At 40.2% G+C, this 25,291-nt stretch overlaps 1 protein-coding gene across 3 annotated transcripts in view; it reads right to left on the reverse strand.

Moving 5' to 3' along the window:
• STK32B (serine/threonine kinase 32B) overlaps positions 1-25,291 on the reverse strand; it is a 149,568-nt gene that overhangs the window by 37,343 nt on the left and 86,934 nt on the right. For 2 of the 3 annotated variants that reach the window (XM_054172435.1, XM_054172434.1), the window contains exons 6-11: positions 23,519-23,608; positions 14,651-14,754; positions 10,362-10,478; positions 9,111-9,236; positions 5,807-5,938; positions 4,965-5,029 (exon numbers count right to left, since the gene is read on the reverse strand). In XM_054172435.1, the coding sequence (XP_054028410.1) occupies positions 4,965-5,029; positions 5,807-5,938; positions 9,111-9,236; positions 10,362-10,478; positions 14,651-14,754; positions 23,519-23,608 (634 nt within the window). The remainder of the gene's footprint in view (positions 1-4,964; positions 5,030-5,806; positions 5,939-9,110; positions 9,237-10,361; positions 10,479-14,650; positions 14,755-23,518; positions 23,609-25,291) is intronic. The other variant, XM_054172436.1, reaches the window with a different exon arrangement.

The following is a 25,291-nucleotide window of genomic DNA, read 5'->3' on the forward strand; positions in this document are numbered from 1 at the left end:
CCATGAATAAGGCTGTCTCTCAGCAGTGTGGGCCAAAACTCATTCTCAAGACATCCATTAATTTCCTAGCCTGTCATTGCTGTGTATCCTGAAGGATGCAGCCTCACCCCTTTGTTCAGCTGTCAGCTGTTGCTCTGAAATACTCTCTTTCTTTATTCCTCTTTATTCCACTTCAAGGTAAAGTGGTATTTTTGGTCAGGTCCAAATGAAATACATGGGGAGAAGGACAACTCTCAGCCACACCTAGTTAGACCTACTCTGTTGGAAACATATTCTGTTGTTCCCACCAAGACCTTGAACCTCAGAGCAGGAAGATTTTACAGAAGAGCTGAAAGGAAGGGGCCTGTTAGCAGACAGCAGACCACAGCAACAAGCACAATTTTGCCAATGGACTGAGAATTTGAACACAGATAATAATGAGATGTTCATGAAAGTCCTTTTTCCTTCACAGTGATAGTGATGCACAACTGCAGCAATGTGGCAGTGAACTGGTGTGACAGATTGCCACAGCAAAGCAGGACTGCACAAAAGGGCAGCCAGACATCACTGAGACATGGCCATTCAATCCCATCTCATTTTCTTTTTGCTTTTCATGCCTCTTCTCTGGTGCTGAGAAGAGGGTCCTGATTCAGATGAATGAGAAAAATATCAGCTGTGACAAGCTGCAGCATAGCAGCACTGATTTCCTTAGTGTGGCATCTTATATGGTGCTCAAAGTCAGTAAGAAATGATGCTCTTTGTGTAACTATCCTTTTCTCCAAAAAAAGTGATTATGAAGGTATGCCTACAGAAACTTTGCACACCTGGACCTACTATGCTCAAATCTGGAGACAGCTTGGATCACTAAGCAGGGAGTCATGTTTGGTCTGATAATTGTAAACCAGTAGCAATGAGGGGGGATCAAAGGCAGGAGTGAACAGCCTTGTCTGACCAAGCAGCAGTTATTAGTGCCCTAAACCAAGTAAGCTTCAATCATATTCAGAAAGGCATCTTCCTAATTAGATGAGATTGCAGGAGCAATCTCCAAAAGCAGACATATCCATTACAAAAGGGACAAGAAAGAGATCAGTAAAGAGCAGTGTAACCACTTGAAAGGCTCGGGAAGAGATGGATTTAAACTGAATTAAGGTCAGCAGAAGTGACAAGCAAAGTGTTGTAGCCTCATCTGAAAAGCCTTCAGGTATTATGGGGAATATGATAATATAAATATCTCCAGAGACACTAAGTGACAAAATATCTATTAAGAAAAGTACATTCAATGAGGTATACTGCAAATCATTATGAATATTCCATCCCAATCAATCTGAAATGAAAGAGAGCACTCAGGGACTCTGGGTTTGAATCTGAAAAGACAATTGGAGGGAAAGAAAAAGAAGTGTGAAGAGAGAGATAATAAATTTGATCTTATAAAAAATGCAGAGACTATTAAGCAAGCTTTTCACCTATAATGTGGACAAAAATCAGACTGCATGATTTTAAGCGCCTTAGTATACTTAGCATATGCTCCCTCAACTTTTGCTGCCTATTCTGGGAACAGAGAGCTGTCTGTTCACCTAGGGCTGTTCAGTGTCTTTTGGGAAAGAACTAAGTATGGCCAAACAGCAGCAATTGCTGACAATCACTGACTACAGTTCTTTGTCCAGGAAGCTCTATGTAGTTAAATCAAACATATAAATAAAACAGCTAACATCACAGCTCCAAGTCCTCCTTTCCTCACACCTATATTAATAACCCACATTTGCTCTGTCATCCTGTAGTGTGTGTTTGTGCTCTCTGACTGTATACAATATCCTACATCTTTTTGATTCTTCAAATCTTCCATCTATTCTCATAACTCGTCAAATCACTGATAACAGCTCCATAGGTAACCTATAGTCCAACAAATACATTGCATCTGAGGACAGCAAAAGTGTTACCAAGAATCTGTATTGCCTGAATGCTGCTGGTAAATCCATCTGAAAAACCACCAGCCTTCTCAACTGAGCCTACATGTTTAAAAGCTTAGCTAAAGTGGACTCTGTCTTCCTCATGCACTCACATTGCTTAAAGCATTCCTATAAATACCACTTTCCAATTGCAGAAGTGAAGACAGCAATAGAAAAGTCCAAAGCACATTTTGTCTTTGCCAGCATTAACTTAATAGTTTAAGTTGCTCATTCAGTCTCTTCAATTATTTTCTAAGTGTTTTTAGCCTAATAAGCCTTTTCTCTACCTCTCCCACATCCTTATCTGCAATTGTGGTAGTTTTAGGCTATGCCTTTAAAATTTTACACAGATCTTGAACAGCAAAGTAGTAAAATGTAAATAAAACCACCACAGCAATCTAGAAGTTTCTGAAAGTCTTGGAAAGAAAATATCTGGTGTCATTCTATGATGAAAGATATATAGTGAAGAAGAGAGACAATCTGGAAGCACAAGCAAGACATTCAATAAAAACAGATTCTTCTTTTCATAGCAGATGTTTTACAAGTACTGGATTGCAAGATATAGTGGAAATGTGCTGGCTAACATTGCACTCTAACTGCACATCACTACATGACTTCATGTTACTTAACTAAAAACACTGGAAATTTTTCCTTGAGTCCTTTTAGTTTGGCCATTCTCATCTTTTGCCTTGAAAGATGGACTAACTTGTTTTGATTCACAGTTTCATAGGGTTTGTGTAGTGTTCTCTGCCACTGAAGGAAACCAAGCAGGTCTAGGGAAACCCACCATGAACTACCCTGGCACTGACTGTGTAGCCTTTTCTCTCCAATCTGCTGACATCTGTGTCTGTCATTGCTCTTATTTTGTTCCCATTAACTTGCATTCACTTAGCACTTCAAATATATGACCTCTGCTTCCTGCCTTATTAACATTTTTGCCTTTGAAAAGTAAGGTAGAAGTCTACCCATGTCCTTCTTCAGTTCAAATAGCATTAGAAATGATTGTGGATTGTGCTTTAGACAGTGTGGGATCTGTTGTGGGTCTACACTAAATATTTTTCCTTATCAAAGCCAACCAAACAGTGATCAAAACACAGGATGTTCTGAAGAAAGAGCAGGTGTGGTATCTTTTGCTTCCATTTCACTTGTACTCCTTGTTGATCTTTTGTCAGCTTCCCACAAGCTTCATAGCCTGATGTTGTTGCTGCAGTTGTGCAATATGAAGCAAATGGGAAAAAACAACCCCGCAAAACCAAAGCTTCGTATGTGCTGCTAAAAAGGATTTAGGAATAACAGTAAAATCATGTCCAAAGACATTGTTCAATGCTAATGAATGCACACAATGGGATTTTGAAAGTGTTTTATATATTCTGGTATTTTGTCTTTTAAAACTTGCTGGGGGTGGGTGGGGGGTGTTTCCTCTGCAGTAGGTGAGAGAATCATATCTGGAAATGAGCGAGTTGTCTGAATACCTTCTTGGAAACACATTACATTGATTTATCCATGTAATCTTTTTCTAATCTTGTTATTACCACCTCAATCATTTTGAACTCCTACAAAGTTCAGGTATTCCCTAGTTTGCTGATAGCAGAACTGATTCAGGGAAGTGCACCAAGACCCTTCCAAAAGCCTTTTATGAGCTGACTTGGTCTGGTTCTTCTTGTCAAAGGCTCTTAAATGAACACTTGGCTCTCATGCATAACAACATGAAGAATCTGTCAGACCTTCCTTTATTCATTGTGGCTGTACTTTCTCTGAGCAGTCAGTAGTGGGTACAGACATGTCCCACAGATTGTAACAGGAAAACCAGGATTACCTAAGGCATAATCTCTTTCATGACATCACATCAGCTCTGCAATCCTGACAATCCCTTTCCCAGTTTTAAAAGAATAGAATAGAATAGAATAGAATAGAATAGAATAGAATAGAATAGAATAGAATAGAATAGAATAGAATAGACCAGACCAGACCAGGTTGGAGGAGATCTTTGAGATCAAGTCCAACCTATCATCCAACACTATCTAATCAACTAATCCATGGCACCAAGCACCCATGCAGTCTCCTCCTAAACACCCCCGGTGATGGTGACTCCACCACCTCCCTGGGCAGCACATTCCAATGGCCAATCACTCTTTCTATGAAGAACTTCTTCCTAACAGCCAGCCTAAACCTCCCCTGGCACAGCTTGAGACTGTGTCCTCTTGTTCTGGTGCAGCATTAAGTAGGATAGTCACACCTTTTTAATTTCTGACATTTCAAAACTCCATTAGAAAGCCTTGCAGATAAAATCAGGTCAAATAAACCCACTAAATATATTTGGATGAAATGCAACAATTTGACCAAAGACACAAACAACTTGCTGGTTATGAGCATTAGCTAGTGATAGAAATGGGACCATAGTGGCTGCAACTCAGATGCAGTGAACAATACAAACTGCAGTGTATTAATTGGACCAGGAAGATTATTGACATCCTTGGGATTCAGGTATGTGCTCCTATGAACTCTGGCTGACTCTCAGAGTATGAAGCACTTGCTTCATGTCTGATACAGTTGTAATACTTAGCTGTGCTGAAATACCTAATGCTGAAAATAAACTTTTCTCCTTTTTTTTGGGTGGTGAAGCATGAATTGTGTTTCCAAGTCAGAACACTGTAGTTCATATCATTAACAATTCATGAGTTACTCTTCCCTTAGTTTTGGTTTAGATGTAAAAAAAACACAAACCAAACCAAACAGTCCCCTGTATGGTATTCCCTTTGCTTAATTGCTAATGATTACTCTGGAGAGTGTTAGTGACATTTACCTTCCCTCTCTAACATACTTTCACCACAAGCACTTCTGCTTGCTCTCAGAGGTGGAAGAACTATAAAATCATCAGACCAGAGACTGGAAGAGGAAGGAATCGATGGAAACTCAGTCTTTTAGCCCCTGACGCTGTGATTGTTAATCACTTTTGTTTCTTACACCAAGGTAAAACCCAGTAGTTCTCCAGTTAATTCCCACTGTGAAAGCCAAACCAGCGTTAAGAAATGCACTTACTTCTCTCTGTTGAATATGATGAATTCTTTCCTCACAGTTTCCAAGCACTGCTGCAGGTGTACATTCTTTAAAAAACAGCACAAATAGGTTGATTTAAAAAGATGGAAAATCATAGGCAGAAGTCACAACAACAGAAGAGACACTGAACAACAACAACAACAAGGCTTATGAGTGAATACTATCAAAAGGCATTTCTAACACTTCTAAAAGTGGGCCACAATCAATCTTTCTTTCTTTTGGAAGAACGCTCCCACAAAAGTATCTTGAGGATTTGTGTTTTTAATGTCTGATGGCTCTAAGGAGAACAGCTTGCCTGAGCATTCAAAATAATTAGGAGTAGCCACAGAATTTGTCAAACCTCACTGAAATGAAAATCCAAGCCTGGGAAATGATTACTTAATCTTCTCAGAAGCGTAGACTGTTTATACAATCAGTCTTTCTACATGGGACACATTAGTCAATGCTGCAAGAGACAGCTTTAAAACATTTCCAAACAACAAGCTTTTCACTGCATTCTTTTCTTTTTTTTTTGGTACTAGCAGTGGATAAATACTCCTTGGAACTATCTATCCATGTGTGGGAAACATATTTGCCAACCAGCAACACTTTTTCATACTTGAAATGAGCATCTGTTAGAATCTTAACAATTATTACAGCTTAAACATGCAGTTACTGAGCTAGATGATTGCCTTGCATCTTGCTTTGGAGATGGTTTATGCCATCTGTGAAGTGACAGACGCAAGGGTCAAGTCTGTTTTCAGAAATCATAAAACTGAACTGCTTTTATCCATTAGAGGATGTAAATGAAACACCACTGACTACAGCCACAGTCCCCAGCTTACCAGTGGGCAAGTTTCCTTAGTTCCCTCTTTGGATTTGTTTTTGGCAAGTCGCTTTTTCTTTTTGTGGAGAGGCTTGGACTCCAAAATCATTTCTTCAAGTTCAAAGGTAGGATCACAGTTCAGTCTTCCTTTCTAGGACGAAAGGATTCAAAGTTACTCTTTGAAGCATCATTGTAGGTTGTTTTTCTTTTTCAGTTTACCTGGCAAGTTTTAATGTTATCAATAATGGTGCAACTTCCCAATCATATCTGTGACATGAAGACTGTCTTTGTAGGCCTGGAGTGACAATTGAAGTTTAAATAAGGAAGGTGAGATAAAAATCATATTATAAAGCAATTACAGTTAGACCCTCTTTTCTGTTATGTTTTTTCATACCCATTGCTCAGATTACTTAAATATTCTGAATTCTCCATTGTTATGTTATGTTATGTTATGTTATGTTATGTTATGTTATGTTATGTTATGTTATGTTATGTTATGTTATGTTATGTTATGTTATGTTATGTTATGTTATGTTATGTTATGTTATGTTATGTGATGCTTGGACTAAACCCTCAGATTCTTTGTGCTATCAGGAAGTTGGGTTTTAAGCAGAGTGATTGGAAACATCATTTCTATATGGTCATTTCCTCCTTTGATTCTTTTCAGATTCTTCCTTAATTCTTTTCAGGTTCTTGACTCTTTCAGATCTTTTCAGCATAAAAGTTTACAGAAACATATCTATGCCTTGAGGGTTTCCTTAAATTCTGCTCATTAGTGCAATAAAGCCATCTCATGACAACATTTGGATGAGCTGTTTCTCTCCTATTCAGGGATAAGAGCTAGAGGATGGCCAGAATGGTTTAGCTGAACCCAGTTCAGCTTTAAAAAAAAATCACTACTTGGTACCCAAATCACTGAAACGGTGTTTTGATACTCCTATAATCAGAACAGCATGAGCTCCTTTCTTCTCCTCTTTCTCTTAAAGCACTAATAAATAAATAAACTTTAAACATTGCTAACAATTTGACTTATGAGGTGGAAGATCTTAAAAGCAGCCTGTTTTCCTCTGGAACTTCTGAGTGTTCAATCACACCATTGCCCCCCTCAAGGTACCACAATAAGTCATATACAAATGGCAGATACTGTTTAATAGCTTAATAGGCATTAAGTAATAAAACCACATCATAAACCACTTATAGAACTTGTGGTATCCTACAATAAAACATTTGATTTAGAGATCACTCCATTATTTTTGTTCCTAGCAAAGTCCGTATACTCCAAGTAGAATATTAAGCTGATGCCTTTTCCTGTGTGCTATCCCATCAGCTTTAGCAACATGTATTATTTTGTTTCTTACTGGAGGTTTCTAGCATATTTACATTTATTGACAAACAAATAATTCTTTACATTTGATCAACATCAATTCCTTTCCCATTCATGCACAGTTTTAAGGTTTGAACACTTAAAAACACACCACTTTGATTCTGAAGCTTTAAAAGTGAAAGCACATTGCATTTAAATAATTTCTTGGTTCCTTTATCAAATCTTTAACTATACAAACAAATAAACCCAAGAACACAAAATCCAAAGCAAACCAAAAAACCCAAACCCTGCATACCCCAAACAAACAATGATGTTTACAGAGTAGAATAGAATAGAATAGAATAGACCAGACCAGACCAGACCAGGTTGGAAGAGACCTTCCAGATCATCGTGTCCAACCTATCATCCAACACCATCTAATCAACTAAACCATGGCACCAAGCACTCCATCAAGTCTCCTCCTAAATACCTCCAGTGATCCAGCTACAGAGGGAGAAATTAAATGATGAGATCTTCCTACCACAAACCTTCTGCCTGCAGAAGACAGGCAAGCTCCTGACAGTAACAGCATGAAGTTAAAAAGTTCTAAAACTCCCTAGTTATAAATCTCTCCTCAGATTACAGAGTATGTTTGCCCCAATTCATCCTCTTACCAAATCCTGAAAACAAAGAAATATCTTGTTGTGTGACCCTACTTAATCAGTGAAGGTTTTGCTGGTGATACAAGGACAAAAGTTCTTGGAAAGCATCTGGCTGACAGTTATGGATTAAACTTTCAGCTAGGTATTGGAGGTCTAAGTAATCTGCTGAATTTTGCATGAGAAGAAGTCAGCCCACATTTCTGATATCTTAAGAGAGCAGCTCTAACTTTAAAAACAAGGAAGAGGGAGACCAGTCTCCATTCATCTTGCTACAATGTGAAGGGAGGGAATTTTATCCCTGGTGTTATTGCACTGAAGTGCCCAAGGGTGGCCTGCCTTTCTCTTCACCTGTTGTGTTAGTTACCTGCTGTATTTCTGGTCTTTCCCCAGGCTCTACTTGCCCACCCATAGTTTTCTTACCCTGCAGAATGCTCCCTCCAGGAAAGGCTATGGCGAGGTGCCAAGAAGCACAACAAACACTGCCAGCACTGTCTTGGAAACCCACCCATCTGCCTCTGCTCCATTAGGCAATATCCCCTCAGCCTCAGCTTCTGCAGGGCTGCATCCTGTTCCCATCTGATTTAGTAAGAACACTAACATGTACCTGGATGCAGACAGGATCTAGCTATTCCCCTTCATCATCTTTATTTACAGTAGCATTAAAAAACAAACCCAAAAACATATAAACAAAACTTAGTATGTTACAAACACCTCGTTTGGAGACAAAATATGGTGCAATATTACTGAACAAAGAGTGGAGCAGAATGTTAACACCACAGTCAGTGCTTTTTGTTCCTGACCCTCAAATCCATTTAATTTTCAACTGATCAAAATGGAAATATCCAGAAAATGCCAGCAAAATGGAAAGACAGTTAAAAAAAAGAAACTATCCAATTCCTTCACAGAATTTGAATGTTTTAGTACAGGAAACTATCACAAAGGAAATAGGTCAGTCCTTTGGAACAGTATTTTTTAAAGTGAAAAAGGAACAAATGCTGGGATGATAAAAAGTCTTGCAAATGTCATTCAGGTGTCTAACTTTCAGAGCAACAACAACTTTCTTGGTGTTCCTTGGCTCAGAGTTAGCTCTGACAGTCATTTTCTCTAACAGTTGAAAGGCAAAGCCTAGAAAATGTTCTTTATTTGAAAGGGAACAAAAAGTGAATCAAGGTTAATTAGGCTTTGGTGTGATTTAATGAAATGGGCCAAATTGTGGCTGAAAAAATGAAAGTAGGATCCAAACTCATGCTTCTGTGAAGAGCACTGAAGAGCAATAAATGGAAGGGTAAAAAAGTAAAAGAGCAGTGATAATTAAAACCAGAATTTGTAAACACAGTTCACCTGGAGTATCAACTTACATTAGGAACAAAGCCTGGGGTCACAGATTTCTCTAGAACAGCATCCCAGTTGACATCAGCTAGGTATGGAGAGCTTTGGATATCTGCAAGGCTTGAAAGACGGCACTCTGGGTCCTTAGTGAGGAGCTGCAATCAAGCATGAGTCATTTTCTAAGGGGCTGGATGCCATATAAAAAAGTAAATGTATCACAGGCATAAATTGCATGATACATGAGTTTGACTAACCAAATGGCTAGGGAATGTTCTAACAACTCCTAGAAATCCCAAGCTAAAAAAAAAAATAAAGGTAATAACTCACTGGATGTGAATATAATTTAATTGCCACCAGATGGTTGCTGCAGGCATGGAGTGTATAAATGTATCAGGAACAAAAGTTTGTTTACAAATACACAAGAGTCCAAGCAACACAAAACATCACAGTTCAATGCCACATAACAATTTGTATTTCATCTTTAATTTATTGGAAGATACATTTACACTGAGCATCCTGGCAGCAATTAAAATTAACCACCTCATTGCTTCGTCTGTCCAAAGTAGATTGTTCATTGCTGCAAAGAAAATTCATCTTGCATTGCTCTAGTCACACATTCACAAACATTTCCTGCTCAGATATCAGTACTGATGGTCTTAAATACCTTAAGGAGACATATGAACCTTGCAACATGGCCAGGAAATTAAATCAAGCAAATAACTGGGATTTGGGGGAGAAAGTGAGCTCCAGGATGAAGATGCATTCAGACAGAAACCTGGCTTACAGCTTAATGACATTTCCAGTGAAGTGGCTCAACTTTTGCTGTTGCAACTATAGCAACATGGGGCAGGGAGACATAGAGCCCTTTTTGTTTCTAAACTCCCTGGATGGAAATAGTGGCAGAAATTTAGATAGCAGAACAGTCCCTTCTTCCATCTCCAACATGCACAGCTAGTGATGGAGAGAATGGGGCCAGGGCACAGAGTGGGAATTACTGATCCCTGGAGTTTTGCTATCAGTGGTGAATCAGTTTTGCAATAAACAAAAACATTAGATTGCTATTTCTCTGAGGCCATACAAAGCCTGAATCTAAACCTAAGAATAATCCAGCTTCTCAAGACAAATATTGAACCACTCATTCAGAAAAATCAAGGAGCAAGAACTGCTTTCTTATCCTTGAGATTGTGACTACCTAATGTCTGTGTTTGCCTGACACCTCTTCCTTGTTGGAGGGGCTTCTGGAAGAGAAGAGAGGACAGAACATGTTTGGGCTTTCTTACCTTTTTCAGTAGTGCTATCATGCCCTTGCACCACGCAGATGAGTAGTGAACTCTTTCTATCTTGAACATGTTGAGTATCTCATCGATGGGAGTGGCTGAATGAATTTCATAGGGCCTCTGGGATAAAGTTAAATCAATATCATGTCAGCAAGAAGGGGAAAGGACTGTAGACAATTCAGGTTCTCCTGAGCTCAGCATTGTTTATGCTGGAAATATCAAAACCACTGCAACATCTTATAACAATTTTGAGGCTAATCCTTCGTTCTCTGTGTGTTTTTCTTTGGTCAAAATGAATGTAATTACTCATAGATGTATTTCCTCTGCAAATTTTTGTCTCATCAAAGGCAGTATCCATTCACATGAGCAGAATAATTTTGCTCCCGGGGCATTCTACGTCAAAGGTGGATTATTTACTATTTTTCACATGCAACACAAGAATGTCCTCGTGATCCAAACCCACAAAATGGAAAAGAGGTAGCTGAAGGGAGATTTGTCATCCTGATCTTGCTGAGTAGTAGATAAAGAAGTTTTCAGTGGCTAGTTTTAGCCTTCACAGTGCTTTGTTCATGAAGTTTGCTGTGATTTGTCTTCTATTAAATGTAGCATTCAGCAATGAAAGTGCAAGCTATAAAATTCTACTTATGCTAATTATTGTGCACATATTTTTTAAGGCTTTGTATTTGTGAAGCAAGTCATTAGAATGATGATTTATCCTGATGTGGGTATTTTTTTTTCCTCTGTAAACAAGAACAGAATGTGGATTGCCTGTGAATTAAGAGGTACCCAGCAGGTGAGAGATATGTGATACGAGACCTGCAGCCAGATGCCATCATAGCAGCAGTGTGTGAATCAAAGCGGCGTAATTCAAACACAACGTAGTTACCTTCTAATCCAGTATCCTCAACAGCAAAGGGCAGACAGTTGTTACCTTCACAAAGAACTGAACCATCCCTTGACTTTTGCTAGCATCTACTGGCAGCAGTTTAGGATTTAAGACTATTTCTAGGTGTTAATTTTCTAATCTGACAGTGAATTAAAGCCAGCCTTCAGAAAGGCCCAGAGAATATTCTTGTTTTAAGAAGGTTCATGTACAGGTTTAACTTGGAACATGTGTATGAAACCAAGCCCATTCCAAGGCATTGGGATAGTCTAAAAATAAAGCCAAGGATTGCTTAAATCTTTTTCCTTTGATTCAAATTCTGCTAGCCTGTTGTCATTTAGCTATATCATGTCCATATGAATTCAACAGGACCTAAATGTTTGCTCTGAATACACAATGTTCTTGAATTGGTTTCAAACATGTCATTTGGTTTTCTGTTAAGGATGTTTCTGCACATCCCTTTTTCCTCACCAGAAATATTCTTTTCAAACTTACCTTATTTTAAAGTTTCTTAACATTTTGCATTTGTACTTGATTTTTTTTCTTGATTTCAAATCATAGAATCACAGAATCAGTCAGGGTTGGAAGGGACCACAAGGATCATCTAGTTCCAACCCCCCTGCCATGGGCAGGGACACCCCACACTAGATCAGACTGGACAGAGCCTCATCCAGCCTGGTCTTAAACACCTCCAGGGATGGGGCTTCAATCACCTGCCTGGACAACCCATTCCAGGGCTTCACCACTCTCATGGTGAAGAACAACTTCCTTATGTCCAGCTTGGATCTCCCCACCTCCAGCTTCATTCCATTCCCCCTAGTCCTATCACTACCTGATATCCTAAGAAGTCCCTCTCCAGCCTTCTTGTAGACCCCCTTCAGACACTGGAAGGCCACAATAAGGTCACCTTGGAGCCTTCTTTTCTCCAGACTGAATCTTGAATCTTGATATTTATTTATTGAGAAGTTTAGTTTTGTTCTCAGGTACTTTGAACTACAAATACTTTAAAATAGAATAAAAAGGCCATTATAATCTTGGTCTTTTGTGGTCCTTCACACCTTTTGTCTGACACATTTTCCATCTATCCAGTCCCCTGGAGGGTCAGATCCCTTCTGGTTTACTTTGTGAAAAAGGAAAAGTATAATCATAGAATGATTTGGGTTGGAGGGGACCTCCAAAGCTCATCTAGTCCAACCCCCCTGCAGAGAGCATGTCCACTGGATGGACAACCTCCTCTGAAGACTCTTCCATCTCAAAACAGTAGAGGAAAACAAAAACAAAACTTCAGCTCAATAAAAAGCACATAATTTTTTGTTCCTCTTGAATTCAGACAGGCAACATCAGCCCAGAGGAAAATGATCAAAATTTCTGACTCTTCTAATTTCTAATGCTCCTGCCTTCCCCACACACCAGCATGCACCATGCTCTGACTGGAGAAAAGTCGTATTTTTGGGTGGCACTGTCCAGTGCAACCAACATAGTCCTCATTCCCCTGAGCTGCACCAGGTGCCCACCTCTCTGCTCTGCAGCAATGGGGGTGCCAAACAAAGTGCTGTGGGAACGCGCAGGAGGAGGGGGCTGCCTGCCTGCAGGTTTAGCTTACAGCTTTGTACACACAAGCTGCCTCTTTGCAGCCATCTGCACAAGGCTGCAGCAGCAGATGGAGCTTTGCAGCTCACGGCTGTTGCAAACAGCAACGTGCCTTTGGTGAAGCACATCTCCCGCACCCTCAGCTACTCCTCCTCATCACTGCTGTCCATTTAGACCTTCCCTAGATCAGAAGAATTCAGAAATTCAATTCAGGAAAATAATTACACCTTTTCCTAGTCCATACAAAGACGTGAGCTGTCAAGCCACCCTCTGCCTTGCTCAGTGGGCAAGGGCCATTCTTCATGAGAAAACAAGCTGGCTTGTTTGACTGGAGCAGGGACAGATGGCAAGGTATTTATTTTTCAAAGAATGGATTCAGTCTCAGCTTTGCTTGTCTGTAGCCAGCCAGACTTATTCAGAAAAGACTCTCTGGATCTTGGCAAATGGATTCCATTCTCTGTAGTTTTTCATTTATTCAAGTGATAAGGTGTCTTCTGTGATTAGTCTCAGGAGTTCAGTTTCCCTTACCCAACCATGCATTGTGCTGCTTTCTTGGAGATACTCATTAGTGAAAGGGTTGATATAAATCCAGGAGGATGTTCTTTTAATTCATGATATGTGCAGCTAGTACTGCTGGCTGCAACTACTGTTGAGGATGTATTGTGTTTGTCACCGCCAGACCTTAGCTGTTCAGGTAAAAATTCCCATCCTGGGAAGACCTGAAAACTCAGTAATTCCTGAGAATGATGAAGAGGGAAAACTGCAAAGATTTTGGCTCTTTATTTATTTATTTATTTTTAAAGGTTGTCAATACTCTCATGCTTTGAGAGTAGGGACTAAGGTTTGGAATGGGAGAGGTCTTTGTATCAGGAACATGACTTTTGCCATTTCTGTGGAAATACAAAGAGATTGGCCAAACTTTAGGGACTGGGAAACTGTAGCTTCAAGATTGAAGCAAAATGTGCAGACACTCTGAAGTGTAGTTTTCCATCTAAACCCAAGAATAATAGCTTTCAGTATTTCTACTTTTCTCTGTCTGTCATCCTAAGTGAAACTGAGATCTCTGTGGCATAGATTGGCTCACATTAGAAAGTCCCTAGCTGGGCAGAGTAGTGGTACTCTCTTGGTGTCATATGATAACAAATATTCTTTCCTTAAACCCAACATACTGCAGTGCAATGAAATCCTCTTTCCAAAAGAGGAATTTAAAATATTTTAGCTACTTCAGCTATGTTGTCATCCTGAAATAGTATCTAAAATCAGTATCCCGTAGGGAATAGTAAATATTTAAGCAATCCAATTCAATCCTTTGAACCCAAATGGGAAAAAAAGAATTCCATTATCTTCTGTGATATTTGACTGGGCTCATGAAGATTTTTTCATTAAGCTTATTCACATAATTGATTAGATAAGTAACAAGTGCACTGGCAGATAAGCATTTTCTGTAGCTGGGCCAAGCATCTTAGGATTTTGTGTTAGCTCCTTTAAGGTATTCCCCACCAGAATCAAAGACATAATAAAGCCTGAAGTAACTCAACTTCTATTTGGAGAAAATACCATTGTTTTCAGTTCTGCATTGTGGAGAAACCATTAAAAGATCAGGCCTTTCCCCAACCAAACTTAGGCAAACTTTACTGAAAGCGAGTGAAACTCTCCCAACAATGTTTCCAGCTGGGAGATACTCAGGGTGGCATTCCTGGCCTGAACCACAGCTTTGTCCACTCACATTTTATCATGAAGGGTGCACTCAGGGGGACTGCAGATTTTGGGACTTCTGTCAGTCAGTGTATTAAATAACAAGGAAATTTATCATTCTTACCCAACCCCTCAGTAATTCATACGCTGTAATTCCTAGCGACCACCAGTCTACCGGGTACGAGTATCCTGGACCTCCATCCATAAAGGCCTGGAACACTTCTGGAGCTAAAACAGTAAGTCACATCAAACAAAAATAAAGGTTAGACTATGGATCATTATTGTATACAGCTGAAAAATCAATAAGGATGCAATGAACTGGAATTAAATCCATTTTCAGGTGTTGCAAATTCAACGCCTTAGGCTGCTGACAAATGCTCTGGCCCTCACTGGTCAGAGTTTTTCAGCAGTTGGTCTTCCATGTTAACTTTGATCTCGCCCATTGAAGTTTTATGTTGGGTGAATAAAAATAAGTAATAGGAGGGGAAATCCTGAGCTGAAATGTGACTTGGAATACTTGGGGTAATGTAAATATTTTATGAGACAAATATCTGCCGGCAAGGTGGGTCTTTGTGATTGATGGAGATGTTGAACATGGTAAATCTCATCCTTATTTTACATTTAGATAGAATTAATCAGACAAGTTTTAAAGGTATCCAAGATAGGAAAATGCTCATTAAATACAAATCCTTACACTGAGAAACTTTGCCATGACTGAAAATAGAGAGACTGTCATTAAAGTAATGAATTCCATAAAAATTACATTCTGGGGTACATGCATGGGGGTGAGTGTGTGTGTGATTTTCGAAACAATGATTCAGTTGGCTAATTTCAGGAAGGAAAACATACTGAATAATGTCACTGGAGTTTCTTCAGAAAGCCATGTATAAATAACAGAGGATATGAAATGAAGTCAGTCATGCTTTTCTAATTATCTCACAGCAGAATCTCAGTACGCTTTGTACAAACAAGACTTTCCCTGGGGAGTTTCTAAACAACACTATCGCCAACCGTAACATCGTGCTAGATTGCAATTACCATGTGAGCCTCTCCTGGCCATGATACAGAGTTTAAAGTACCACACTGCCACCTGATTGCCATCACATGACTTTCCAGTGGGCATATTGCAAGGAATGTCGTCTGGTCACACTTGTTCGGGCTGGCAGTTTGGGATTTGACTGTGCATGGTGCTTAAAGAAGCCCCTTTAATTAAAGGAAAGGCATTCCCTTCAGAGGAGTTTTTGCAGTCCTCGTATTATGGATGGCAACATCATGGTTTATAGCTCCACAATTGACTTTAAAAAGTCTTGAAGAGCCAAACCTGGTAGGGGATTTTGGCATCCATGAGTGATATATAGCAAAATTCTAATCTGCAGAATAAAAACCAATGACTGAATGAAAGTGATCCTGTAGTCTCTGCCTAGCAAGACTATCTCTAAATACATTTGGTAGGAGAGCTACAATCACATAAATATTTTTGCCAGAAAGCATGTTTGGAGAATAGCTCACCAGTGGATCACTGACATAGGGAAGCTTGTGCCGTGATCCAGTATGGCATAAAGCAACAATATCCTAAAAGTCATCAGACTGAGTTAGCAATATCTCACCTTCCCATAACATAGCTCCACTTGGCATGCTATGTCTTCAGAGGTACCTCAGATCCTGTTTGCGTGCTGCTGGAGGTTTGTCCAGGCGCAGCTTGCAAGCATGTGGTCACTCACACAGATTGACACTAAGAGGGCAGGCAGACTTTGTGTGTGGTGTGACTTCAGTGGATCGATACACCTGAACTGCACATCCAGCACCGAAGTCCTATTTTGCATAACACCATAGGCACCTTGTACTGAAGGTTTATCTCACCACATTTGTTACAGGTTTTACTCACTGTGCCTAGATGATGTAGAATATCTCACTACAGCAAATAGCCTTTGTGACCTTTTTTTGTTGAGCTCTATAGATATAATTTCGGTTTCACTCTTGCTTTTATAGCTTTAACATTGTAATAATGTGACAGATCACTGTCTGATTTCTGTGAGGTAGAGGTGAAAGTACTTTATTGTAACCTACAACACTGACAGAAGGCTGCAGCTGTTTTGTTAATTCAGTGACTGAGTTACCCACTTTCACTTGCTTGTTCTAAAAGCTTCAAGGTCAGCTCATCACACCTAAAGCAGAAAATGCTTTCTTTTGCCCACTGGCCCTGGTGCTTTGTAGCTCTGTCTTCTCACCTTGAACTGATGACATCCTTAGACCAGAGAATTTGCAGTTAGGCTCCTGACTTTTAAAGCAGATGGCCCCTTTCCCCTTGCTTTATGCGGTATTATTTGATCTGGACTGTCTCTGCATTCAGTCAGCACCAGTGAAGTGGTTGTTAAGCACCACTTGGCAAGATGAGGAGGCACTGACTGAAGGTGCAACACTATTTACAGTCTCCTTCCTCAGGGTTTTTATCTCAGAATGAAATGTCAACCCTGCTAAAGCCAGAAGACCTTTTCCCAGTTTGGCAAGGTTGTTAAATACAGCCTCACAATAAGGATGTGCATCTGAAAGCCTTTTTGAAGGGGGACATTCCACATAAACAAAGGCCTCCAGGCTGTAGGGTAGACTTCTGGAGCTTGCCTGCTCATTCAGAAACATGATATGGCTTTACACAAAGACACAAGATCCTCCAAGTGATGGAGTCTGAAGAACCAGAGTTGTGAAATACAGAAAATAATGTTGGGTTGAAGTGGGATGGGATTCAGGAGCTTGAAATAAAGGAGAATATCAATGTAAGTGCAAACACCACCAAATCCAGTTTTCACTATTTTTCCCTCCTGTAAAAGGGCATTTTATACACAGGACAAAATGCTTTTAAGGAGGGTTTCTAAAAATCTATTGAGTGTTCATATGTATCACTTAACTCTGTAGTTAAAGTGCTCCAGATCACTGAAATTTAGGCCATTTTAATTTGGTGATCAATGGTGAGTCTGAAAATGCTGTCCATGATAAAACAGTTTCAGGCCTATCAGCTGGAACTGCTGGCACAAAGAATAGCTGTTATTAATTTTGATGGGACATACCGGTTTAATCAGAAATATAATTCATCAGAATAAAGCATAAAATGAAGACCTCAGAGTGGCTCTGATACGAATCCTAAACAGCACAATGGGGCATTTCTTTTCTGATGAACTGATTTCAGTTTCACTTCCTTAGCAAGAAGCTAATCAAAGCATGCCTGGTGTACTTGTCTTCCACTACCCAGGAGACTGACAATCGTTGATTAAGAAGCTTACAGAGCTATTACTGACATTGAAGCATTGCTGACTTCTATAGGCTGCTTTGCAACTTTGCAAAATAGGTGAGAAAGAAAGTGAAGTGAGATGAGCACATTAGACCCTTCTTCAAGTGGCCTTTACTAGATAATTAACTAGTCAGTGTATTTAAGCAATATTTTGCAAGTGAGCCTTGCAAGATCGATTAGCTGTAAGGAGCTGATCGTCCACACACAGCTAAATGTTGCCAACAAAAGCTGGTCATTAATCCCTACAAAATGGCCTGTGGCAATGTTATTAGTAGGACAAACTGAAAAGAAGATAAAAAAATAGAGCCATAGTGGTTTGGCTTCAGTGTTTTTGAATCATCAAGTTCAGTTGGATGTGTTGAAAACATTTCTCAAGAATGAAAATCCTGACATTAATTATCTGGTTGGCTAGCTAGAGCTCTCTGTGGTCTGTTTGAATCTCAGCAGTGACCCTACATGTCAATAAGGGGAATCAGAGGCTTGGGGCATACAGCAGGGGTTGCAAAGCAATAAGCTATCATAGTCATTGCAGGAAAACATGTTCCAGTGATACAGATTCCATTGTAATGGTTGAGATTTCACAGATAAAGTAGATTCCAGTGTCATCAGCTGAGGTTCATCATGAAAACACATTGCCAGCTATCCTTCCTCTTGGGGAAAAAATACATATATAAAAGGATATATACACAAATATACAATGCAAAGGATATAAGCAATATTTTGATTGACTGACAGAGGATAAGCTGTTAAAAGCTCAGACCTTTGCCAGTTTAAATCTGTGAATTGCTTGATGCATACAAGAAATTCATAGCTTCACCTTGCTGAATTAGGCTTAACAGCTGATGGATTGAGCTGAATAAGAAATTAACTTGAGACCAAGAACCTTGGACTGACATTTCAGTGAAATATTAACTGTTTTCCCAGCACTGTGATGAGAAATATTAATTTTCACTTCTGAAAAGTGGATTCAGAGGTTTGAAAAGCAAATTCAGAGGTCAGTGCTTCTTCTAGGTCATGGCTTAAATAGAAAACAGAAATCGAACTACAACAATGACAAGTGATCTTCTGTTTAGAGAAGAAGCAGGTTTAAAAGCAAAATGGAAGAAAACAACTTCCCTCTCCCTAAATATAAATGTGGCCTTGGTAAACTAGCAATTTACCTCCTAGTGTTTACTTTCTCATGTGCTAAAAGAGTCTAAATTATAACAGACAGCTTTCTGACTCAGAGCTCTCTGACTAGCCAACTGCTAACTTCTATTGTGTAAGGCAAAGTGCTTCCTAGAGCCTGACCACACTGGGCTGGCAATTTTCTAGTGTGAGGTCTAGACTTGTTACAGCACTGTAACTGATTTTTGGACCATTATTCACATAATACGCCTCAATAGTTTTAATGCTCATGTTTAATGCAGTTATTCAATCAAAGAAAATATTTTAGATACCATTAACTAATCACAGATACTGCATTTAGAATGCCTTATTAGTTTGCCATATGGCTATACAACCTCTGCTGCCCTTACTCAGACTGCTGTCCTTGTAAAACCCTCTGCATTACTCAGCCACTGAACAGATCTCACTTCTTGCCCTTGCACAGGGAACCTGGTCCACTGGTTGAACATCTGGATCAAACTCAGCGAAACAACCTCAAGCTGCTAGCCCCATTGAAAGACAACCCAGGAGCAATGAGCACATCATGGTCTCCTACTACTGAATATGAAATTGTACAGAAGTACTTTCCTTACTCCATCCAGAGGCTCACTGTGGTTGCAGTGCCACTTTTTACTAGCAACTTGTTGAAGAGACTGTGTCAAAAAATGTCCATTTGCTGTTTGGAAGGTCAGTCCAGTGTGTGGACAGCAGGCACTCTGTCCCAGCACTGACATTAACTGCCCTGGCTAGCTGGGGATTCACAGGACAGGCTGTGTACTTGACACATCAGAAAGACTATTACAGACTCTTCCAAAACATATTCCAGCCAGGTTAGCAAATGTCTTCACATCAGTTTATGCACCCAAAATCCCTGAGGGACTTGTGTGGTTGACTACAGAATGGGAGTTACCCAGGGGGCAGAAATGCCCCACTGTGGTGCTGGAAGTCCTCTCTTTTTGCTCTATGTGCAAAAAGAGGTCTCCTCCTACTCAGATCTGTCTGCAAAGCTCTGCATGGGACCAGGACCTTTCAGGCAGGCTAGGAAAAAAACAACCAAAAAAAACCCAACCAAACAAAAAACCCCAACATACTAACCAACCCAACAAAACCAAAACACCAAAAAACCACCAAACCCCAAATGAAAGCTGCCATTTGAACTCATGTTAGGTTTTGGTTGTGTTTTTGTTTGGTTGGTTGGCTTGTTGTTGGGGGTATTTTTTGTCTGATATAGTCGAAGAACTGATTATTATTGGCAGTTTCAATGGAATATCTCAAAGAGTGGTAGAAAGCACAGAGAGGTCAAAAGCATCTGGAGACAGCAGCTTCTTCCCTGATCTCCTGAGGTTTTTCAGCTTCATGTGTGCCTCCTCATTAATGTCAGAGCAGAGCCAAAACCTGAATACTCCCTCACAGCTCAGTGCTTAATCCCCTCATCTGCAGTACTCCTGGTGCAGGCTGAAAACAACCATCAGTGCAGCCAGAATTTATTCCTCCACCTCAAAGCTTTACATACCTACTCCTGGTTCTTGCTTATCAGAACAAACAGAAGCCTCCTGGCTGGTCCTGGCAAGATGCTATTTCCCTGTGAGGAAAAGGGCAGGTTGACATCCCCAGTGACACTCCACAATCAAACCCTCAGTACAAGAAAGGGGGAGGGAGTAGATTCTCAGAAATCTAAACTCTACCCTACCCACACTTCAAGAGCAATGACCTGCAACACAAAAAGTATCAGGTAATTGTTTGCGTGAGTACAAAGAAGAACAAGGTTGAGCACCTTTGAAAACCCAACTCCAAATTTGTCCTTGCTATATTGAATCTACCTCAGGAACAAATTTAGCCTTCCCTTACCTGTAAGGCTGATATCAGGACACCCACTAGCTTTCCTCTGACTCCAATAGTACTCCCACACAGTACTAATTAATAAATATGGATGACTCAGACATTTCAGGAGTTCAGCGAAGCTCTGTAAACGCACACTCCTCTGGTAATCTCAGGTCTACAGCCATTCTTCACTGAGAAAGCATCTTATGAAAGCAGCTGTGAAAACCTGAGATAACAAGCCTCTAGAATGGAGAGGGAGTAGCTGCAACTTTTCTTGTAATTTATGACTGATTTTATTGGATTTGGAATTTTGTCAGTTATTATTTATACCATAACGCATATTTTAGTTGTTTGATTTAAAGTCCAAAAGTTCTATGGATCACTTCAGCCTCTGCTGAAGAAAACCACAAAGTCTCTACCTAATCCCCCTTAAGCCTCCTACCAATAGAAACGAACCAACCCACCCCCGAACAAACCCTAAACCCCTCCAAAATGATAACCTGTGAATGGAAAGTTTTTGCAGCACTCACAAATAGTATGCAGATGTATGGAAACTGATCATTCAAAAAGGAAATTCTTTGGTGAGTAAAAAGTATTTGCTATAGGACTTTAATCCCTCTAATTTATGCCAGAGTGAGGAATAAACAAAGGGCCACATCTGTAATGTATCTGTCATGTGTTCTAGATGGATTTTAGTGTTTAACACTTTGGTTTGTAGCTGACTAACCTGTTGCAGGGGAAAGGGGTCACTACTGCAAAAGTAGCACAGGATGTATTCTCTGAGACACAATCATGTTTCTTGCAGCCTGAATGAGGGGCTGATATATGAAACCTCCTTTTTTTTTTCCTCACTCAAAGATGGAGCAGTGTTGAAATCGGCAAGCACTTGCAGACGTGCTTCCAGCTGGGTGAGTGCAGTTTCCAAACCTAATGAATAGCCTTCTGCAGGAAGAAAGAGCCACAGCTGAACATCCCAGGCACAGTCTGCATTCAGAGACCATGTCCTGCCCTGCACTGGTTTTCCTGGTCTATGTGAAGAGCAGAAAGGGCTCCCCAAGTGCTTGTGTCCTTTTGCTGGCAGAAGTTGCACCTGCCAAATGGCAGCTAGGTCTCAAAGGAAGGATGTTTTCCAGGGCTTGCCAGCAAAGGATGACAGCCTGAAAATTCATGGGTTTCCATGAATTTGTTGCTACAACAAAACCTTTGACAACATCCTCAATCAGAGGTGTGGCAGGAGGTACAGACAGTGAATTTGTAATGATAAAATCAAGCATGGGTGACACAGAAGTTTCCTAAACCAGCTAAGGCACACATCTTATTTCACAGCTGGAGCCAGCTGAACAGTATGAGGCAGAACCCCCAAAGAACCTCCCATCCTAAGCAGCTGATTTCACTTCAGCATTTCAGGTCAATGGCCTCAAGAAGTAAAAGTACAGAAGCAGCTGGAAGCAGTTTGTCTCTCCAGGCTGTTGACCTCATTCCTTTCAGATTCACTGTTGTCCATGGTTTTGTTGCCTATGTGTAGCAGGGATTTGACTTGTCTGAACGAGTCAGCTGGGAAGGGGGAATGTATGGAAATTAGCAGGGTTTCTGGAAGAACATTCAGGTTCAGCTACATTCTGTGCAACCATTTAATAAGTAAGGAAATGGGCTGGGAAAATTTCAGGCAGAGGGAGACTTGGGGGCAACAAGGCTAATGTGAAGTGGGATTAAACACAGGCTGCAGAAGCTGGCTCATACCATGCTTAGCATGACAAGATAGGGATCTTAATCAGAACAGCCAGTGCAGTCTTACAACACAGTATCAATTCACTGTGTTTTTTGCCTGGATACCAGTTTTATGCAGTTGTGCTGCAGGGAATTAAATCACTCCCTTGCAAATCTCAGCCTGATTCAGTCAGATTTCAAATAGGAATGGAGGCTTTAGAGAGAACATTTTTCTGTTTATTTCCTTAAATTGGCCATAGGAAGAAGTGAGAAATCCTCTAAGTACCTCTACAAATGGAAAGGCTGGAGAGTGCCTCCAAAACTGATTAACATAACAGGATCCACATGGGAGAGAGCCTTTAAAAAACTACGAGAGGAAAAAAGCCTTCATCATCTCTCATACCTTCATCATCATGAAAACCAGCATAGCACAAAGCATGTCTTGCAGAAACCATTGAGTTTCCTTGGTTCTGGTGCTCAGGAAGTACCTAGCTTGGAGGGATTTTGTCTCATTACACTGATGTTAAAGTGTGGTTTAAATTCCTGTTGATGAAACCTTACTCCCAAGCATAAAGTCAACCTCCAGGTCTTTTTTTCCCACTTCTCTCATTGTCTAAATGGCTTAGGCAAAGCCATATGGAAAGTCTTTGACAGAGCCATAAAGCCAGAAATCTCTCAGGAGTAAACCCAAAGCTTTCTTAATTTGTGCACTGCAGCTGAAGAATCTTTGTACCATTTCACTAAAGTTATGTTTCTTCACAAAAAGAAAGGTGTAAACTAAACCTTTCTGAATTTTGCTTCACAAAACCAAACAGGATCTGACTATAAGCAGCATAGAGATCCAGCTCCAGCCCAGTCCCTCCATCTCTTATGTTTTCCATTGGTAACACACACATACTGCCAAAAAAAGAAGTAGTAGTGGATCACAATAATTGCATGTTTTTACAACTTAAAATCCTTTAAAAATGCTATTAGTTAACCTTAATGCATGATTTTTCATGGAGTAGGGGTTTTTTAATAGTCTGGAAAACTTACCCATATAGGGTTTTGTGCCAGCCATAGATGAAGCTTTTTCTGAGCCTTTCACTATGGTTGCTATGTTAAAGTCAGTGATATGAACATGTCCTGCAATCACACAAAGTAAAATCAGAAGTTAAAGCAGCACATCATAAAAATAGTCTCCCATTTGTCTGATATTTAAGTGTTAATGGAAAGATTTATAACAGTTCATGGGAACTTACTGTTAAATGTTGCTTGTAACTGGAAACAACATACTGGCAGCAAAGTGGTGGAGTGCTTTCTCACTATAGTTGCATCCACTACCTGCTCTCATTGCTGGATTTATTTTCTTTTGCTGGTCACCCCTGAACTTCTCTTGCCATCAGCATTAAAGCAGAAACAATCTTCTTAGAGCAGTAATATGCAGGAGCAGCACATGAAGCTGTGTGTGAAATCTACCTCTTCTTATCTACAGCTAGAGCCACTCCTCACAATCTCAGGTACTCATGACACCCATCTGCAATCACATCCTCTTCAGCTGACCATCAGCCTGGCCTTCTCTGACTCTCATTAGGGCAAAATGAGCCAAGAAGCAAAAAAGGGTATTTTTACAGCCCAATAACTATACAATTACATCCATGGTAGCAGACGAGTGCCTATGTAACAGCAGCAGGTTCAAAATGAACACCCATTTGACAGCAGTTGGAAAGATGAAAAATAAGTGACAGAAGTCAGCCTGGGGTCCTGCTGCCTGACCAGCCAGCCAGCCAGCTGATTTAAACTGAGCTAATCAGGCTGGATGGCCAAAACCTGCTGCCATTGCTTTTTTTCCTGGAGTAGGTTATGATAAGTATAGGCTAAATTGCTCCACCGCAGTGAAGAAATAGTTGTTAATCTTGGCTTGCCATAGGCAGATAAACTAAATATAAATCCAGCCTAAAAAATCTGCAGACTTTTAATTTGCTAAGTCTGCTGTCAGGTTTTACATCTCTGCTTAAGGAATAGTTTTGTCTTGTGAAGTGATGCAGATATTATGCTCTCCGTGATTACGTCTGGCAATGACATCGTGGAGGACAGAGTGCAGGGAAAGGTTCTCCCTTGCCCAGCTTAGCCCTGCACTCAGGATTAATGTATCATGCGCTGAACTAGAGTCTTGAGTGACAGGTTCCTGTGATCTTTTTTCTTTCTTTTTTTAAATCAAGATCTCAACATCATTCAGCTCACAGCATGGAGCAGGCTTTGGGCATGATGCAGTTATTAAGTGAGGGAGGTTGTTATCACGTTTGCTGCCAAAGATGAAAAGAGTCTAACAAATGACTGATGTTGGACGTTGCAGTGGTGCCTGATGGAGGAACTGCAGTCTCAATGAAAGATTATGCTGCTCTGACACTCTAAACTGGGTTCTGCTCAAAGTCCACAGGAAACATATCTGCCAACCTCTAACAGGCATATGCTCAAAAAACCATGTAGACATGGCACTGCAGCATATGGTTTCATGGCCATGGTGGTTGGACTTGACCTTAGAGGTCTTTCCCAACCAAAACAATTGAATGATTCTATGGGTCAGTGGAGGTTCTCAGAAGCTCCTCTTATGGCCAAACTTGTGTTGGTTTTGAAGTGAAAAAGAACCACATTTCACTGCTAAACTTAAAACTGTTCCACATGGGAGACACAGTAGATGCTTTCAATTAAATAGTTTGCATGTTTTCTGCACTTTTCTCAAAAGCCCTGCTTACATTTTGTTGACACTTTCTTCCCAGTGCACCCAGCCCAGGAGGACCTCTGCACATGGCAGACAAAAACTGCTGA

The sequence above is a fragment of the Dryobates pubescens genome, chromosome 23 (genome assembly GCF_014839835.1).
Source record: "Dryobates pubescens isolate bDryPub1 chromosome 23, bDryPub1.pri, whole genome shotgun sequence".
NCBI lineage: Eukaryota > Metazoa > Chordata > Aves > Piciformes > Picidae > Dryobates > Dryobates pubescens.